This window comes from Trachemys scripta, chromosome 13, assembly GCF_013100865.1.
Source record: "Trachemys scripta elegans isolate TJP31775 chromosome 13, CAS_Tse_1.0, whole genome shotgun sequence".
Lineage (NCBI taxonomy): Eukaryota > Metazoa > Chordata > Testudines > Emydidae > Trachemys > Trachemys scripta.
This window is the reverse complement of record NC_048310.1, coordinates 40833469-40849103: the sequence shown is the minus strand read 5'-3', so window position 1 is coordinate 40849103 and position 15635 is coordinate 40833469. Positions and strand designations below refer to the sequence as shown.

The 15635-nt window shown below is 47.3% G+C and overlaps 1 protein-coding gene across 3 annotated transcripts in view; it reads right to left on the bottom strand.

Annotated features, from left to right (window-relative positions):
* Positions 1-7714, bottom strand: part of RANBP10 (RAN binding protein 10) — a 131848-nt gene extending 124134 nt beyond the window's left edge. Inside the window, exons 1-2 of one of the 3 annotated variants that reach the window (XM_034788892.1) lie at positions 7134-7714; positions 6013-6124 (exon numbers count right to left, since the gene is read on the bottom strand). In XM_034788892.1, the coding sequence (XP_034644783.1) occupies positions 6013-6124; positions 7134-7338 (317 nt within the window). In that variant the 5' untranslated portion in view covers positions 7339-7714. Of the gene's footprint in view, positions 1-6012; positions 6125-6407; positions 6531-7133 lie in introns of those variants that run through there. The other 2 variants (XM_034788890.1, XM_034788893.1) reach the window with 2 other exon arrangements.
* Between the last annotated feature and the right edge of the window lie 7921 nt (positions 7715-15635).

Below are 15635 nucleotides of genomic sequence, written 5' to 3'. Positions count from 1 at the left end.
AAGAGGCATCCAGGTGTGCCTTCAAGTCCTGAGCTCTTGCCCCTAGGCCAGCAGGGGTTGCAGCACAGCCCTCCCCAGACATCACATCTATTTGACAAACTGAGGAACAGTGAATGCAGCCAGGCTCCAGAGTGAGCCGCAGTCAGTCAGTCTTCCTTAGCCAGAAGGGTGGTGGTCACAACTCACAGCCTGGAATGTGGAGGGAGTAAAGCTGAGGAGAGTGGGTGAACCCGACAGGCTCTAAAATGGGCAAGGGTTCCTTAGGGGACACCAGGCAGTGCTCTTTGAATATTGCACTTTGTTTTGTAACATCCACCTGGGACCCAAGCCAATGTTTACTAATGCTTAGTCAACAGAGCAGCCTAGGGATGAGGAAGGGCAAGGAAACACGTCTATGTGGCTTCTCTGTGCACATGCAGTCCTCCAGCAGAGCACCTTTAGAAGACAGCTGTATTAAACAGTACGGAAAGACAACATGGAGGGAAGCTGCTCTGTTAGTGGACGGAGAACAGTGCTGTTCTGCATCTTGGTCAAGAGCTACCAACAAGTTTTCAGTTCTTGCCACCTCCAGAGTCTCCAAGAATTCAGCTCTGTCTAGGGTCCAAAGAGCTTATTGAATGAGAACAAGTGTTGTGAAAGTCTGTTAGCCCTGCCTCCCATCAGTATCACCTTATCACCATCAGATAACCCTAGCATGATGGCAGCACTAGCCCAAGGCACATCAGTCTCTGGCGCCAGTTCGTAAACTCCCCTTTATCTAAAAGTTATTGTAGAAAAGCAAAATTTGGTGCCATGTGGTAAAATAAAAGCTAGTAATCTGACTCCCTCAGAATGCTCCTTTTATACAATGGAATGCTCCAGAGCGGCCTCTACCCCATTGCCTAGCCACATATGTTGGCAAGTGCCACCACTTTACTTAGGCCTGGCCATGGAGTCTTGCCATAATGCCACTCACTACAGCAGTGGTCCCCAACCTTTTTCGCCTGGCGGGTGCCAGACAACAAGACATGGAGGACTGTGGCGGCGGACGAGCATCCGCCAAAATGCTGCCGACAAGCGGCAATGTCAATAGGCATCGCCGCCGAAATGCCGCGTCGCCGCCGAAATGCCGCCAAAAACTGGTGGCTTTTCGGCAGCGACGCCTCTGGATGACGCTGCTTGTTGGCAGCATTTCGGCAGATGCTCGTCCGCTGGCCAGTACGCAGGCGCATTTAGACGCCATGGTGCCCATAGGCACCGCGTTGGGGACCCTTGCACTACAGCCTACGGATCAGAAAAGTCACGTCTCCAATGCAGTTAATAAAACAAAGTAACCTCGTTCATGCTAAGCAAAATCATATTCAGACATCCCCATCCGAAACCACAACCACACTTACTGAAACTGGTTCTCCCAGCATCCTAACCCAGTGAGCAGCACTACATATCCCTCATCCCATCATCAAACTAAATGGTTGTCAATACAGCAAGAAACAGTACGTTTAAAGACCTACAAGCTACAAAGCTGAAATTATGAATTTGAAGTAGGGAGCTTGGAAACAAGCTTCAAGAGTCCTCTTGACCTGCTTTCTAAGGGATTTCAGATATTGTTGGAACACACTTCTTCTCTCCTCCTTATTCAATTCCGGTATTCCACTTCATTAAACTGAAGTCATTAGCATCACAAATGTACCAAGCACTGACAAGCTCAGTAGCAGTATAGACACATACACCGGACCGATACTCTAGGCCCCAAACCAATAGTCTGAAAAGTAAAACATTAAGGATGAGACAAAACCCACAAAAGGATGTTCTGAGTTAGTGGGGTTGTAGCAGCCCTATTGTTTCCAGGTACCACAGCACAATTTAGCAAAGGGTCCCAGACCTGAGAGATGTTACATACCCTGGGAGGTCTTTGAAAAGTCAGCGCAGTATGCATAGTGCTGCACAGCCTCCGATCCAGGATCCGGTACTGTAATGCCTAGGACAAGCAATCTTTATGGGTGCTGTGGCAGCCACAACACAGAACCTACATGCTTTTGTGGCTTTAGGTCTCGGCCTGAACGCTCTCAATGCAGCTGTGCATCTAATTTCTCCCTCCTCCAGCAACAGGGAAACAAGCACAGACATGCCTTCGACATCAAAACGAGGCCTTGGCAAATTCTCCAGCACATTGTTTTGGTATGGTGTGGTCGTGTCATCCCCATAGCTTAGTGTGACATTTGATTTTTACACCACTACAGTGTTGGTAGACATGGCTGTGTACTTCATAACATTATGATGGGAAATAATGACCATTATGGTGTGCAGCAGAGAAATGGCTTGTCAAGATCAAGAGCTCTGCTCTCGGGAGTCAACCAGCAAGTTTATGTGATTCTGCCATCTCCACATGAGATGGACCTAGTCCACCTTAAGGACAAACTAACTGTGCCTTAGGGTGCTATCATAATATAAATATTTACTCCTCCTGCTACTACTAATGCAGTCCAAATTGGAATCCCTACCATGGTTGGCAATTTCCTGGGGGGAAAAAAACAATTTAGGACAGGGTGGGTTAAACTGGGAAACTTGGAAAAATAACTGCATCAGTGTCCAGCAAATTCAGCAAGCATAGAATGAATCTTTTCAAACTTTGGATACATCCAGTCAAAACTGAGGACTAGGCTTGGTCTATCCACTACAGAATGCTGCATGGCCAAATGGACCTGGACTGGAAGTTTGCAACTCTACATGCTTCTGATTGCTTAATGCATCAAGCCTACAATTCTGCATTAATGGTGTTTTCATGTAATCAAATGTTTTCGACTCCTGTATACACAATATTGAAAACTGAAATATGAGTCATAACATGCACAACTTCTTTGAGAAAATGCCAAATCAAAATATATAGACATTTCAATATTCAGTACATATTAGTATTAATCCTAATGCATTTTACTTTGTACAATCATAAATTAATATACAAATCTACTATCTTATGCAACCACAATTTGACTAAATGTAACTAAAACTAAGTGTAACATGGTGTGAATGAATGGAACAGTTTTTAAAATAGAAAATGCCTTGAACTGGGATTAACTAGTTTTTCACTGGGTGATAAAAAACCCCTCTGGTAAATACCATGCCATCCCTAGCCCCTATGATCCAAGCTGGCAGAAGGCCCCTATGAAGCTCTTTTGATAAACAGTCTCATCTCCTGATTTCAGTCCTCACTGGTGAAAGCAGCACCCTTCCTAAATGAGAAACCATGCCCATGATTTGATTTTGATTAGGTTCCTCACTCTCCTTCCCACAATCCCCTACACTGCCTTGTATCCAATGTGTCCTCACACCTGCACAGGGGTCCTGTATTATACCAATTTCACCCTATATCGTTCTCCCCTCTGGATAGCTACACTTGTGTTCACACTTCAGCCAACAGAAAATACTTGTACAGCAGGTGGGCATCAACTTCCTCCTGGCTAGCTCATCTACACAAGCCAGGTGATAAGAACCAGATGTAACAGTCTCCATGCTTGCTAACCACACAACACTACATTAGTTTTTCCCCTCTCCTCCTAACATCCCTAGCAGAATCCCATGTCCCCCAATACATCCTTTAATTTTGCTCCCAGAAAAATGCTTAATGTAGTGATAAACGTACAACAGAGGGCTGGACGGGATTCAAACTAAGTACTCAACACTACTCACTGAACTTCCTCTTGGAGGATATTGAAAAGTGACAACATTCACGTTCTGCTTCTAATACCATGGACACAATGTACCACCTCTGCTGTGCTTCCAGCCGTTCCTGCGCTTTGGAGCATGACGTTGGATTGGAAAATCAATCCAAAATCAGCCCACAGGAACCTATGTTATTTCAATGGCTAGATTTAATGGGAAGAATAGTCTGATCTTGGCATTCTGCCTCCAGCATTAGGATTTCCCAATCCCACAGCTGTTGCCTGTCACTAACCCCGATGGTGTAATCGGCCTTCAGAAAACAACCTAATCAAGTGGAAATCCAGGGCCCGGACTGATGGTAGAAGATACACAGATCCAACCCACATTCACAAAGGCCTTGTTTTCTTCCCTTTAGATAGCTGCTCTTCTCACTGCACACGGATAGCTTCTGGACAAGATGACTGACCTCCTCCCAGAGCTCAATTACTGCTATTCCTTTTCATCCAGCAAACATAATAGTTGAAACATAAGGTTCAAGCTCTTCCAGAGCTCGGATTTGGACAGCACTGCCCTTTGCTACACTTCCGAACATTGAGGGCTAAAGCCAGCCTTAGAAGTAGGATTTGTATCAGAATATTAGTCACTAAGCCAGCCCTGAAGTGTCCTGATTTCTCAGTTGGGCCTTCCAGGAAGCTGGCTGGCTTGTGTGAATAAAGCTAGGGAGCGTCTACACTTGAAACAGAACAGCGGCACAGAAGCAGTCCAGCACCTGCACTACTTTAGCACTTCGGTGTAAACATCCCTACAGTGATGGGAGGAGTTCTCCCACTATCCAGAAAGGCGGAAGACAGGTTGTCAAGGCTTATTCCGCACTCTGGCACTTCAAGTGTAGAAGGTGGGGGCCCGCAAGGATTCTAAAAATTAATACTGGCCACTTCAGGCTTGTAAACTCCCAAGGTTACAGCTTCTCTCTAACCTTGGATGGGTAGATGCTGCCACCACTCAAATGCAAAAAAACAAAAAACAACAACAACAAAAACTTCTGAGAACCCAGAAAGGCACACTTGGGAATTCCTTCCTGTGGGGTATCCTCAAGGTAAATTTTATTAAAAACAAAAAGAAAAAAAATACATCTGGAACTTAGGCTTTTTGCTAGATCAAAAAAAACTATTACAAAAATTAAGCATCAAAATAGCTCTCTTGAGATTCAGCTTAAAGGTTACAAGCAAAACAAAAGCAACTGGGGTTAGCACAGAGGAGTCCACAAGCCAATAAGAAATAAAAGAAATAACCCTAATCATGTCTTCCCTTCCCTGATTTACTTACATATCTGGGGTTTCGGATAAGCAATCTCTAGGTATGAACTGATCGTTTTTCATACCTGGCTTAAAGTTTCCTACATCATAGTTCAGCCCTGTTCCTGCTCTGCATCTCCTCTCCTCTCTCGGGAGAACAACAGGCCGACAAAGGGAAAGTTTTTCCCCCCCAGTTTTAAAAAGTTCTAGCCCTCCCATTGGCTCTTTTAGTCAGGTGCCCACTTCCTTCTTTTTACCTATGGGCTTTTTTAACCCTTTACAGGTAAAGTAAGTAGAGAACAGCTTCCAAGAGGGATTTTATAGCTAACTGGCTGGCTGGGTGTCCACAAAAGGGAGGTCCCCTCCCTCTCGTCTATCACACAGGTCAACAGGAGAATTGTTCAGTCGACCTAGTGCAGGGATTAAGTCGGTTTAACTACGTTGCTCAGGGGTGTGGATTTTTCACACCTATGAGCAATGTAGCTGGGTCAACCGCACTCTAGTGTAGACCAGGCTCTACAAAGTAGCAATTCTCAGTGATTAATGACCCATGTCACTCCCTCATTCACTCACGTTCCCCTAACTGTTTAGCAAAGCTTCCACATATTTTGACATGAGTGAATCCTTGAAGGGAAATACTTCAGTTTATGGGCTGTCCCCTCCCAGACTTGAGAAACAGAGACAACTTTCCATTTTCCCTGAAGGTAAGTGATACAGAAAACCAGTCCAGCTATCAAGGATGTTGCAATATCTGTTTATTCAGTTCCAGCTGTCTATTAGTTATTCAGACATTACTGAAACAAAGGGAACACTACGGAATTTCAAACTGCATTAGAGTCTTAGTACTTCTCAAGTTGTCATAATTACCCATACAAAACAGCATAGGGAGCAGCTACATTCCTATATGTATTATTGGCTTGCCACCTGTTGACTACACAAACATAACAACTCACCACATATCTGCCTATTATAAATGTCATCTGAGTGACCTCTAACCCTTCCAACAAGGGAGACTGAGCAAAACAGAGGTAGTAAACACATATAAAACACTGGAATCAAATTAGAGCAGTGCACTTACCCATCTCTACCTTTACTGACAATCTTCACTTCAAAGTAATAAATGCCACAAGCTGCAGGGATGGGGTGTGTAGCCCTGACTGATGCAGCATCTTTGTGATTTTTCCCATGACCTAGGAAAGAGTTGAATAATGAGTACTTCATGGGCGCAAGGTCCTAGGCCCTTCATTTCAAAATAACACCACATGAACAGAGCAACAGCAAAATTCATTCTGCATCTGAGAAATTAGAAGATGACTCCTCAGTCAGTTAAAAAAGACACAAGCCTGCACTGCCACCACGTAAATAACCTACAATATGTGTTCCTGCAGCTTTCCCTTTGCCCACCCTCTCAAGGTGCTGAGAAAAAAGCATAATGCTACCCCCAGTTTTGAAATCTCAGCACCCAAAACAAACCAATTGTGCAAGATGAAGATGACATCAGTGTTTATTAGGCTGAGGGGCGATGGTATGCTCAGCTCTCTCTAGCTATTCTGGAAAGGCAGCCTCCATCACAGTGGGGAGGGAAGAAACACGAAATCGTGGGTCTTAGAGCTCTGAACTTGAGTGGTTTCCTATGAACTCAAGTACCCAGGCGGGAGCCCCTTTAGCCAGCATTGTGAGGGGCTGGCAGAGACAACAGGAGACCCTACGGAGGCAGAGCCTTACAGAGGAGAAGCCAGGCCCCCAGCTAAATGACACCGCAAAGTGTTATATAAGGCAGGAACAAGGGGGTTGGGCTCAGCGCCGCTTTAGCTCTCCCTCGCCCGGGGAAACCCGAGGGACGGCTCAAACCCCAAACCTCCCCCCCACCCCAAAAAAGTCAGAGGGGCAGTTCGGCGGGGTTTGTGGTAGCGACTGAGATTGTGGGGGGGCGGACACACGATCCCCGAACTACCGCCCCTCTGCCCGGCCCGGTTCCGCTCCCCCTCAGCGGGGGGCCGCCCGGGCAGGGAGAAGCCCGACTCCAGGTCTAGCCCCCCAACCCCTCTTCCCAGGGCGGCGCGGGCTGCGCCCAGGCCCCCGCCGCGCCCCGGCTGCCCTGGACCAGCCCGGTGCCGGCTCCCCTCGGCCCCAGCACCTCGGGCTGCCCCGAGGGCGGCCGGACTCCCGGCCCGGGGCTCCCGGCGCGGCTGCCGGCACCTTTGTAGTGGACGCGCAGGTTGCCCTGCGAGAGGCCGATGTAGTTGTACTTGTCCTTGGGGCTCCAGGAGCGGGGCAGCGGCGTCTCGGCCTGGTTCACGGCCGGGTAGAGGCGGCGGAGGCGCTGGCTCAGCTCCTGCTCCTCGGGCGGGCACGGCAGCCCCGCGTCCCCCCCGTGCAAGCTCCCTGCGCCCGGATCCGCCATCTTGGATTCACTATTGTGTCACCGGACGGGGAGCGAGGCCCAGCTCCCTCCGCCAGCCAATGGGCTGCGGGCCCGGCCACAATGGGGCCGCGGCCCCGACGGGAATCCGAGTCCGCTCCCCACCCCTGACAAGCCGCTTCCCGCACGCCTGGACTACAGCTCCCGAGAGGCACCGCGCCAAGGGCCCCGCCTCTGCGCTGTGGCGCATTGCACGCTGGGAAAGAGAGTGCGCTATAGCTGCTGTCCACATTGGCAAGGCGGCGCAAGACACTACAAGCCCCAGAACGCCGCAGGAGAGCCAGGCACGGCGCCGTGTTCAGAACTGTGCCCCGGGCATACCGGTGTGGGGACCCCCATAACCTCCGTCCCGGGAAACACCCTCCCCCAGGGTTAAACCCCGCCGCACACACCAACCCTGGTCCCGCAGGGTAACTACCCCCTGCGTTCTCCCCTATAGTCCGCCCTCCTTAGGGTACCTCCCGCATCCTCCTCCCCGCCTTGCCTAACGTACCCGCCCTGCACCCTTCCCCACACACACCTTGCCTAAGGTACCCGCCCTGCACCCTACCCCCGCCTTCCCCCGAGTACCCCCTGCGGGCTGAACCCCTCCCCCCAAGTACTCCCCTACAGCCCGCCCTCCGCCCTCCTTAGGGTATCCCCCGCATCCTCCTCCCCGCCTTGCCTAACGTACCCGCCCTGCATCCTACCTCCCTACCCCCGCCTTCCCCCGGGTACCCCCTGCGGGCTGAACCCCTCCCCCCAAGTACTCCCCTACACTGCCCCCAGCCTCTCCCAGGGAATCCCCTGCGGCCTCTTCTCCCCCGCTTCCCCCCAGTACTCCCCTACAGCCTGCCCTCCGCCTTCACCAGGCTATCCCCCTCCAGGTATCCGGCTCAGTGCTACTCGCCGCCTTGCCCGGGGCGCACGCTGGCGGGCTAGGTCAGCTCGGCGGGGACACCTCAAGCGGGCCCAGTCGCCCCTACCGACACCCCGCCCCCCAAGCTGGGCTCTGTCACCACACGGGCCCCGGCCCCACTCGCTCGGACGGGCGCGCAGCCCTCGGTCAGGCGGCCGCCGGCCAGCTATGGCAGAGGCGGGGTCCTGGCAGGCGGGCGGGGCTTGTCTCCATGGTGACCGTGTCAACAACCCCCGCGCCGTGTCTGCGCCCGGCCATGGCCCTGGCCCCTTCGCTTGGGTAAGGTCGTGAGCCGGGGTCAGCGCCGGGGGCCCGGGGAGGGCCCGAGCCTGCGCCGCGGGGGCGGCGAGCCGCGCTGTGGGCCGGCCGCTCTCGGCCTGAGGGGAGACTGGAGGGAGCTCCCGCGCCGGGCCGCGGGGTTCGGGAGCCACAGTTCCTCGGGGGCTTGGGTCAAGCAGGGCGCGCCAGCGCGGAGCGGCCCGTGAGCCGGGCAGGACGGGACGGGAGTAAGGCCAGGCCAGGCCAGGCCTGCGGGAATTGCTGCTGGCACTTGGAGGAGCCCTGCCAGCCCCACAGCACGATGGGCACCGTTGGACGGTCCCGCCTAGGGAAGGCTGCGCCCCAAAAGTAAAAATGGTGTGCGCCGTATTTTAACATTCGGCATATTTTAGTTGTCAACGTTACACAAGATAATCACCTCAGTTTCAGTTATTTGCATACTGTATTTCAAAACACCGGGCAGCGAGAATGTCTGGAACAATACAGAGACACACAAAACAAGACTCGGGACATGTTTTTTGACAAACAGATTCCTTATTAGGCATATTAGTCCAGAACTTTGGGTAATAATTCATTCAAACTACAGTACAGAAACGTATTTCCCAACCCTCCCAGAGACAGTGCAAAGGCTTGGGGGGTAAGGGGTAACAGAGGAGCTGAGAGAGAGGGAAGGAGCCTGGAGGGTTGTTGGGTGTGGGTGGGAGAAATATGGAATGGGGTTTTTTTTTCAGTGGGGGAAGGGATTGTTTGGGAGTTGGGGAGCCTCCCCCATGCAGACTCTGGCTGACCCCTAGCCTCTCCCATTCAGTCAGGCACATTTGCCCTGCACCCCCCTCCCCCCAACTCCATGTGGCCCTGCAACCCCTGTCCCCTTCAGCCCCTGGCTCAATGCTGTCATATCACTAGCTCCTGAGCCTGCACCCCTGTCTGTCCCCCCCACTAGCGGTTCTGAACCCCAGTCTGTGAGGTGCCCCATTCTGTCTCTCCCATGTCTCCTCACTTGGCCCAGCTATGAGGAAAACAGCTGCTGGCTGGCTGCCCTCTCTTCTGGTGCCACAGCAGCCCTTAGTGGGTGAAAGGTGTAACTGCAGCACCTCTCCAGCAGAATCTATATTCTGTGGAGAAAAACATCTGCAGGGGGACATGAATTCTGCACATGCACAGTGGTGCAGAATTCCCCCAGGAGTAAATTTAATATTAACACCACCTTGGGAGGTCTTTCGTCCCATATACTGACCACGCCTGGCCCTGTTTAATTTGTGAGATCTGATATTATCACAGATCATGCTGGCCGTAGGCTCTTAATGAAGGGCAGTTGGTATGCAGACATATTCCTATTGCAATACTTCAGAATATCTCAGTCTTATGCCATAGGTGATAGGTTTTGTCCTTTCAATGTATAACATTATCTTAACCACAATTATACGCATTTACAATAAAAAAGTACATTCTTTAATATTTTTATTTAACATTTCCACTGTTTATAATTAATTACCTTTACAAAATCTGAAGATAACATTTTTCTCTCTACCAATCTTTTCCATGTGGTAAGCATTGCTTTTGCTTTCCCTGAGCCTGGCTTTTTTTGTTTGCTTCCTAGTTTGGAATAAGCCTTATTGTCAGCCTAGTTCAGCAATCGTTTTAATAGTTAAATGGGGCTGTAAATAGAGGAAGCATTTTGATTTTGTTTCAGCCTTGCATGAACGGTAATCTCTGCTCTCTTAATTTCATTTTGAAACAAAGTGATCAGTTAAAAACAATATATATACTTAGAACCCCGAGGACATTGCCCAACCAGATTCTATTCACATTTTGGGCATGTACTGTTATATGACATTAGTAAAGGACCTCAGAAAGAGTTGCTTTCTTCTAATACTGAACAAGGAACTTTATTAAAATTAAGAAAATAGGGTTTGTTGGGTTTTGTTTGTTTGTATAAACAACCTGTAACAAGAAATAATCTTTAACAACAAATTACCCAGATGAGTCACCAGCTTCACAGCTTTATGACTGAGAACAGTTTTGTCCAGTTGATTGATCTGGTTTATCAAATCCCAAAGATGTAGACTCTGGTTTAGTAGATTTAGGATTCTTCTGAGTAGAATCCTACCCATTCACTCCAGGCTCCAGCTGTGCTGAGAGTGCTATTGCTATAAAGGAAACATTCATCTGTATTTGGAATCAGCTGTGTTGGTTATCGGCCAGTGGTTCTTCAAGCTTCTTTGTACCTCTGTTAGCCTGAACCATGCAGGGTCTTGGGGTGCAGCTTCGTCCATTGACGACTGGAGTTGTCCAATATCTTTCCTAATTCCGTTTTATTTGGACTGGGTCTCCTTGTTTAAAATTGGGTAAGTGTTAGGTGCATTCTGATGTTTAAAGGATAAAGCCTGAGATTTTACCTTTGGCATCTCTACCTCAGATCCTTCAAGCAGAGCCACTTGGGATGAAGGTTGGCAGTTTTGTTCTGATCTCTTCACCCATAAGCAGATGATCTGGACTTACCCCACTGTCATCTACTACTAGCGACATCCCTGGTGCATATTCTGCTATTTTCAGAGTAACAGCCGTGTTAGTCTGTATCCGCAAAAAGAAGAACAGGAGTACTTGTGGCACCTTAGAGACTAACAAATTTATTAGAGCATAAGCTTTCGTGGACTACAGCCCACTTCTTCGGATGCATATAGAATGGAACATATGCCCCAGAAGAGGCTGCTCTTTAGGGATGGTTGAATTGAGTCCTGTATGTAAAGCACTTTAGGATCCTTTGCGTAAAATGAAGAACAGGAGTACTTGTGGCACCTTAGAGACTAACAAATTTATTAGAGCATAAGCTTTCGTGGACTACAGCCCACTTCTTCGGATGCAGTCTTCTTCGGCTGTAGTCCACGAAAGCTTATGCTCTAATAAATTTGTTAGTCTCTAAGGTGCCACAAGTACTCCTGTTCTTCATTCTGCTATTTGTTTATGATGCTCTTTCTCTGACTCCCCCATCAACTAAAATGTCATCCATATGAACTTCCATTCCCTCCCAGCCTTGGAGAATCTCATTCATTTTCCCGCAGGAAAATTGCCGGGATGCTTGTGATGCCAAACAAGAGGTTATAAAAATGATACCTTTTGAACTGCATTATAAAAGTTTTCAGCTTGGATTCTGTTCCACTACCCAGACATCAACATTAGTGAACATCTTGTTGCACAAGCTAATCTGGAGATTATAGTCCCTACAGAGGAGAGAATATACCTTTCCCCTTTTACTGCTTCACTTAGCCTCTTTAGATCTATCCATGGATGTGTCCATCATTTCCATAACAGGTGTCACAGGGACCTACCACTCTTAGGGCATGTCTACACTTACAGCGGAGCGATCGATCCACTGGGGGTCGATTTATCACGTCTAGTGAGGATGTGATCAATCAACTGCCAAGTGCTCTCCTGTCAACTCCGGTACTCCACCAGAGCAAGAAGCGTAGGTGGAGTCGATGGAGGAGTGGCAGCAGTCGACCTACCGCAGTGAAGACACCGCGGTAAGTAGCTCTAAGTACGTCGACTTCAGCTCTGCTATTTTCGTAGCTGAGGTTGCGCAACTTAGACCGACTTAGCTCGCCCTCCCCTCCCCAGTATAGACGAGGCCTCAGTTCAGTAATGGCATAGTGTGCGTTATTCTTCTCCATTCTGTATAGTACTTTGCTTTGGGAAACATTTGGGTGGGCACCCTCTATGTTCTGTTGAGTGCCTATGGGGGACAGTCCTAGGAGGTTATTGCAGTGGCCTGCATAAACAAAATATTTTTAAATGTTTTAAAGTTCCTATAGGGTTGTTCCTTCACCCTGAAATTTCGTTTATTTCACATGAATCAATGGAGGTAGGAAATGCAATTTTGGAATAAACCTATAATCCATCTAATCTAGAGTACCCCAATGTCCAATATGATGATGGTATGCTGAGTGCTTTGATGGTGAATGTTTTTGAATATTACCATTTCAAGACACAAGTTCTATGTTTAAGATAAGGGCTCACTTTAGAGACACTATCAAAGAGACCCTTTCTGTTCTTTATTCTGCAATGTGGGTGTGACCTTTTACATACTATCTATGACCAAGGCTTTGCTCTGATTTGTTAGTGTAGGATCTCAGGACTTGTCTTCATTACTGCACTAAATCGGTGCTGCGGCACTGATGTAGCGTGTCTGGTGAAGATGCATTACGTCGACGGGAGAGCGCTCTCCTGTCAACGTAATTACTCCGCCTCTTCCGCTGACATAGCACAGTGTAGATGCCACTTTAAGTCGATGTTAGTTACGTATCTCAGAGGGGTGTTTTTTTCACACCCCTGAGCAACATAACTTACATTGACTTACGTGGTAGTGTAGACAAGCCCTCAGTCTGCTGTGCTGCTGCTAGATTTTTCCTTTAATAAATAATGTTGTAGCCCCATTTTTAGTGGAATGATTAAGAATGTCACTTGGGACTTAGCTCTCCCTTCTGGTGTAGGTATTGGCAGGGTTTCAGAGCAGTGCTTAATGCTTGCATCAGGTGTGCTTCAATACATAGGAAAAACAGGGTGTGATAACCCTTGGAAAATTGGCCAGTTCTGAGTAGATGACTTTGGTCATTTGGCCACCTGGCTTCTTTATACTTAGATTAAAAACCTTTCAGGGCAGGGTTCATCTCTTTGTTATGTCTAGTACAAAGGGGCTTTGACCACTGATTGGAGCCTCTAGACCAGTGGTTCTCAATCTCTTTACCATTGTGGGATGCATGTGCAGCTCTCTGTGTGTTATGTGGGCTGCAGCCACACAGTATATATACTACCTGTATGGCCCTGAGGATGTCACATGGGCTGCAGCTGTGTGCTGATTGGACCGCAAGCAGCCCATGGGCCACCGGTTGAGAACCACTATTCTAGACATCACCACAATGCAAATAAATAATAATATAATAAAGAGTTGATGCTACCTAATCTGTGCAGTTTGGGACGTGGACTAATGGGGTGCGATGTTCTGGGAATGAAAAGGGGTTCTTGAAGGTGGTTGGCTCAGGAGTGGAATGCGTTTCGACTCATTTAACCTCCTCATTGCTGGAAACTCCCCTAAATCCCATAGATATGCACATTCTCAGTGTAGTTTCCTAAGGCTGAGTGAGAAGGATGTTGTGAAGGCCAAGACCATAACAAGGTTCAAAAAAGAACTAGATAAAGTCATGCAGGATGGGTCCATCAATGGCTATTAGCCAGGATGGGCAGGAATGGTGTCCCTAACCTCTGTTTGCCAGAAGCTGGGAATGAGCAACAGGGGATGGATCACTTGATGATTACCTGTTCTGTTCATTCCCTCTGGGACACTGGGCACTGTCAGAAGACAGGATACTGGGCTAGATGGACCCTTGGTCTGACCCAGTAGGGCCATTCTTATGTTCTTATGAGTGTAGTCGTCACCATCCTTAATGTTGCTTTACAATAGTTTTTCATATTTAACTATAATTAGGAAAAGAATTAGACTGAACAGGCTATCTTAGGTTTCATGGGTTTTTAAATGGCTTCCATGATCCACCTTATGGTTCCATAAAACTTGCAACCCTGGCGAACTACTTCTACTTACGTTACAGCAAAGATTTTGCAGTCATAAAATGACCTGATTTTCCACTTTTTATTCTAGGGATTATACTACACAAACAAGGTAATAAGCTTTGAATTAAGCTCCAGGGTCACAGGAGAAGGAGTTGATTGATTCATGAGCTATTTATGCACTATTTGATTGCTTTAATTTACTGTACATTTATAGCTGCAAGTGTGTTTATAAAGCTATTGTAGGAATCATTACCCTGGGCTTGAAAAAACATGAGTATTAATATTTTCTAAATTTCCTGAAAAACACGATTGAGAGTGAAACAGATAGGAAACAGCTGCAAGTTTTAATCAGTATTTTGGTAAATGATCCTAGAAAAAAACCTCATAAAAAATCCCATGAGTATGAAAACCAAGGCCATTTACCTCCCTATTTTCATTCTTCATTGCAACGAGATAATTAGAGGGATATCAACCAACTCTAATTATACCAGGATTTTGCAGATACTTCTTATTAGTAAACTCATGAAAAATCTGTCAAGAGTGGTTGAAAGACCCAGGATGCAAGTAACTGCAATTATCATCTGGTAACACCACTATCACTGAGAGTGAGAAGACTTGTTATAAACAGCCTTAGATAACAGCTATAAACAGAAACAGTCTTTAAGATTAGGAAATCAGAGTGGAGGGCTAGAATACAAAGCCCTCCTGACCCATGAATCAATGCATCATACATTCTTCAACAACAGCCTTTATGGCTTCCCTACAATTAACTAAATATCTTATTCTAATAGTTTATTGAAAAGTTAGTTATCAGATATTTCAGGGACAGAGTTCTGCTGAATTAAGGGAGATTATAATGGCACCCAGTGGAGATGACAGGATTTGTAGAAAGCAACAGAGAGTCCTGTGGCACCTTTAAGACTAACAGATGTATTGGATTTGTAGAGTGACCTCAGAAGCCAATCTTGCTTAGCATGGTAGATTTAAGACGCAATCCTGAATCCAGACCACCCCAATCAAAAGAAGGCAAAACCCAACCAGATTACAAAAGCAAGATGAAACCAGACCTGAAGCAAAAGGCCACAAGGGATTCTAGCAGCTGTCCATTATCTACCTGTCAAGGTATCCTGGGGATCAATATCAAAGACTTCCAAGTGATGCCTAAGAAAGATGAAGTATAAATTAAATGTAAAAAAATGTTTAATGCAATACACTACTACTCTGATACAACGCTGTCCTCGGGAGCCAAAAAAATCTTACCGCGTTATAGGTGAAACCGCGTTATATCGAACTTGTTTTTATCTGCCAGAGTGCACAGCCCCGTCCCCCTGGAGCGCTGCTTTACCGCTTTATATCCAAATTCGTGTTATATTGGGTAGCATTATATCGAGGTAGAGGTGTATTAGGAAGTAAGTTTTAAATGCACACAAGACAGTAAGTTCCGAATTATAGAACTCATAACAGTTTATAACTTGAAACCTATACTTTTGCTGGAACATTTAAATTTTAATATAACAGGAATTTTTTGAGTTCATAT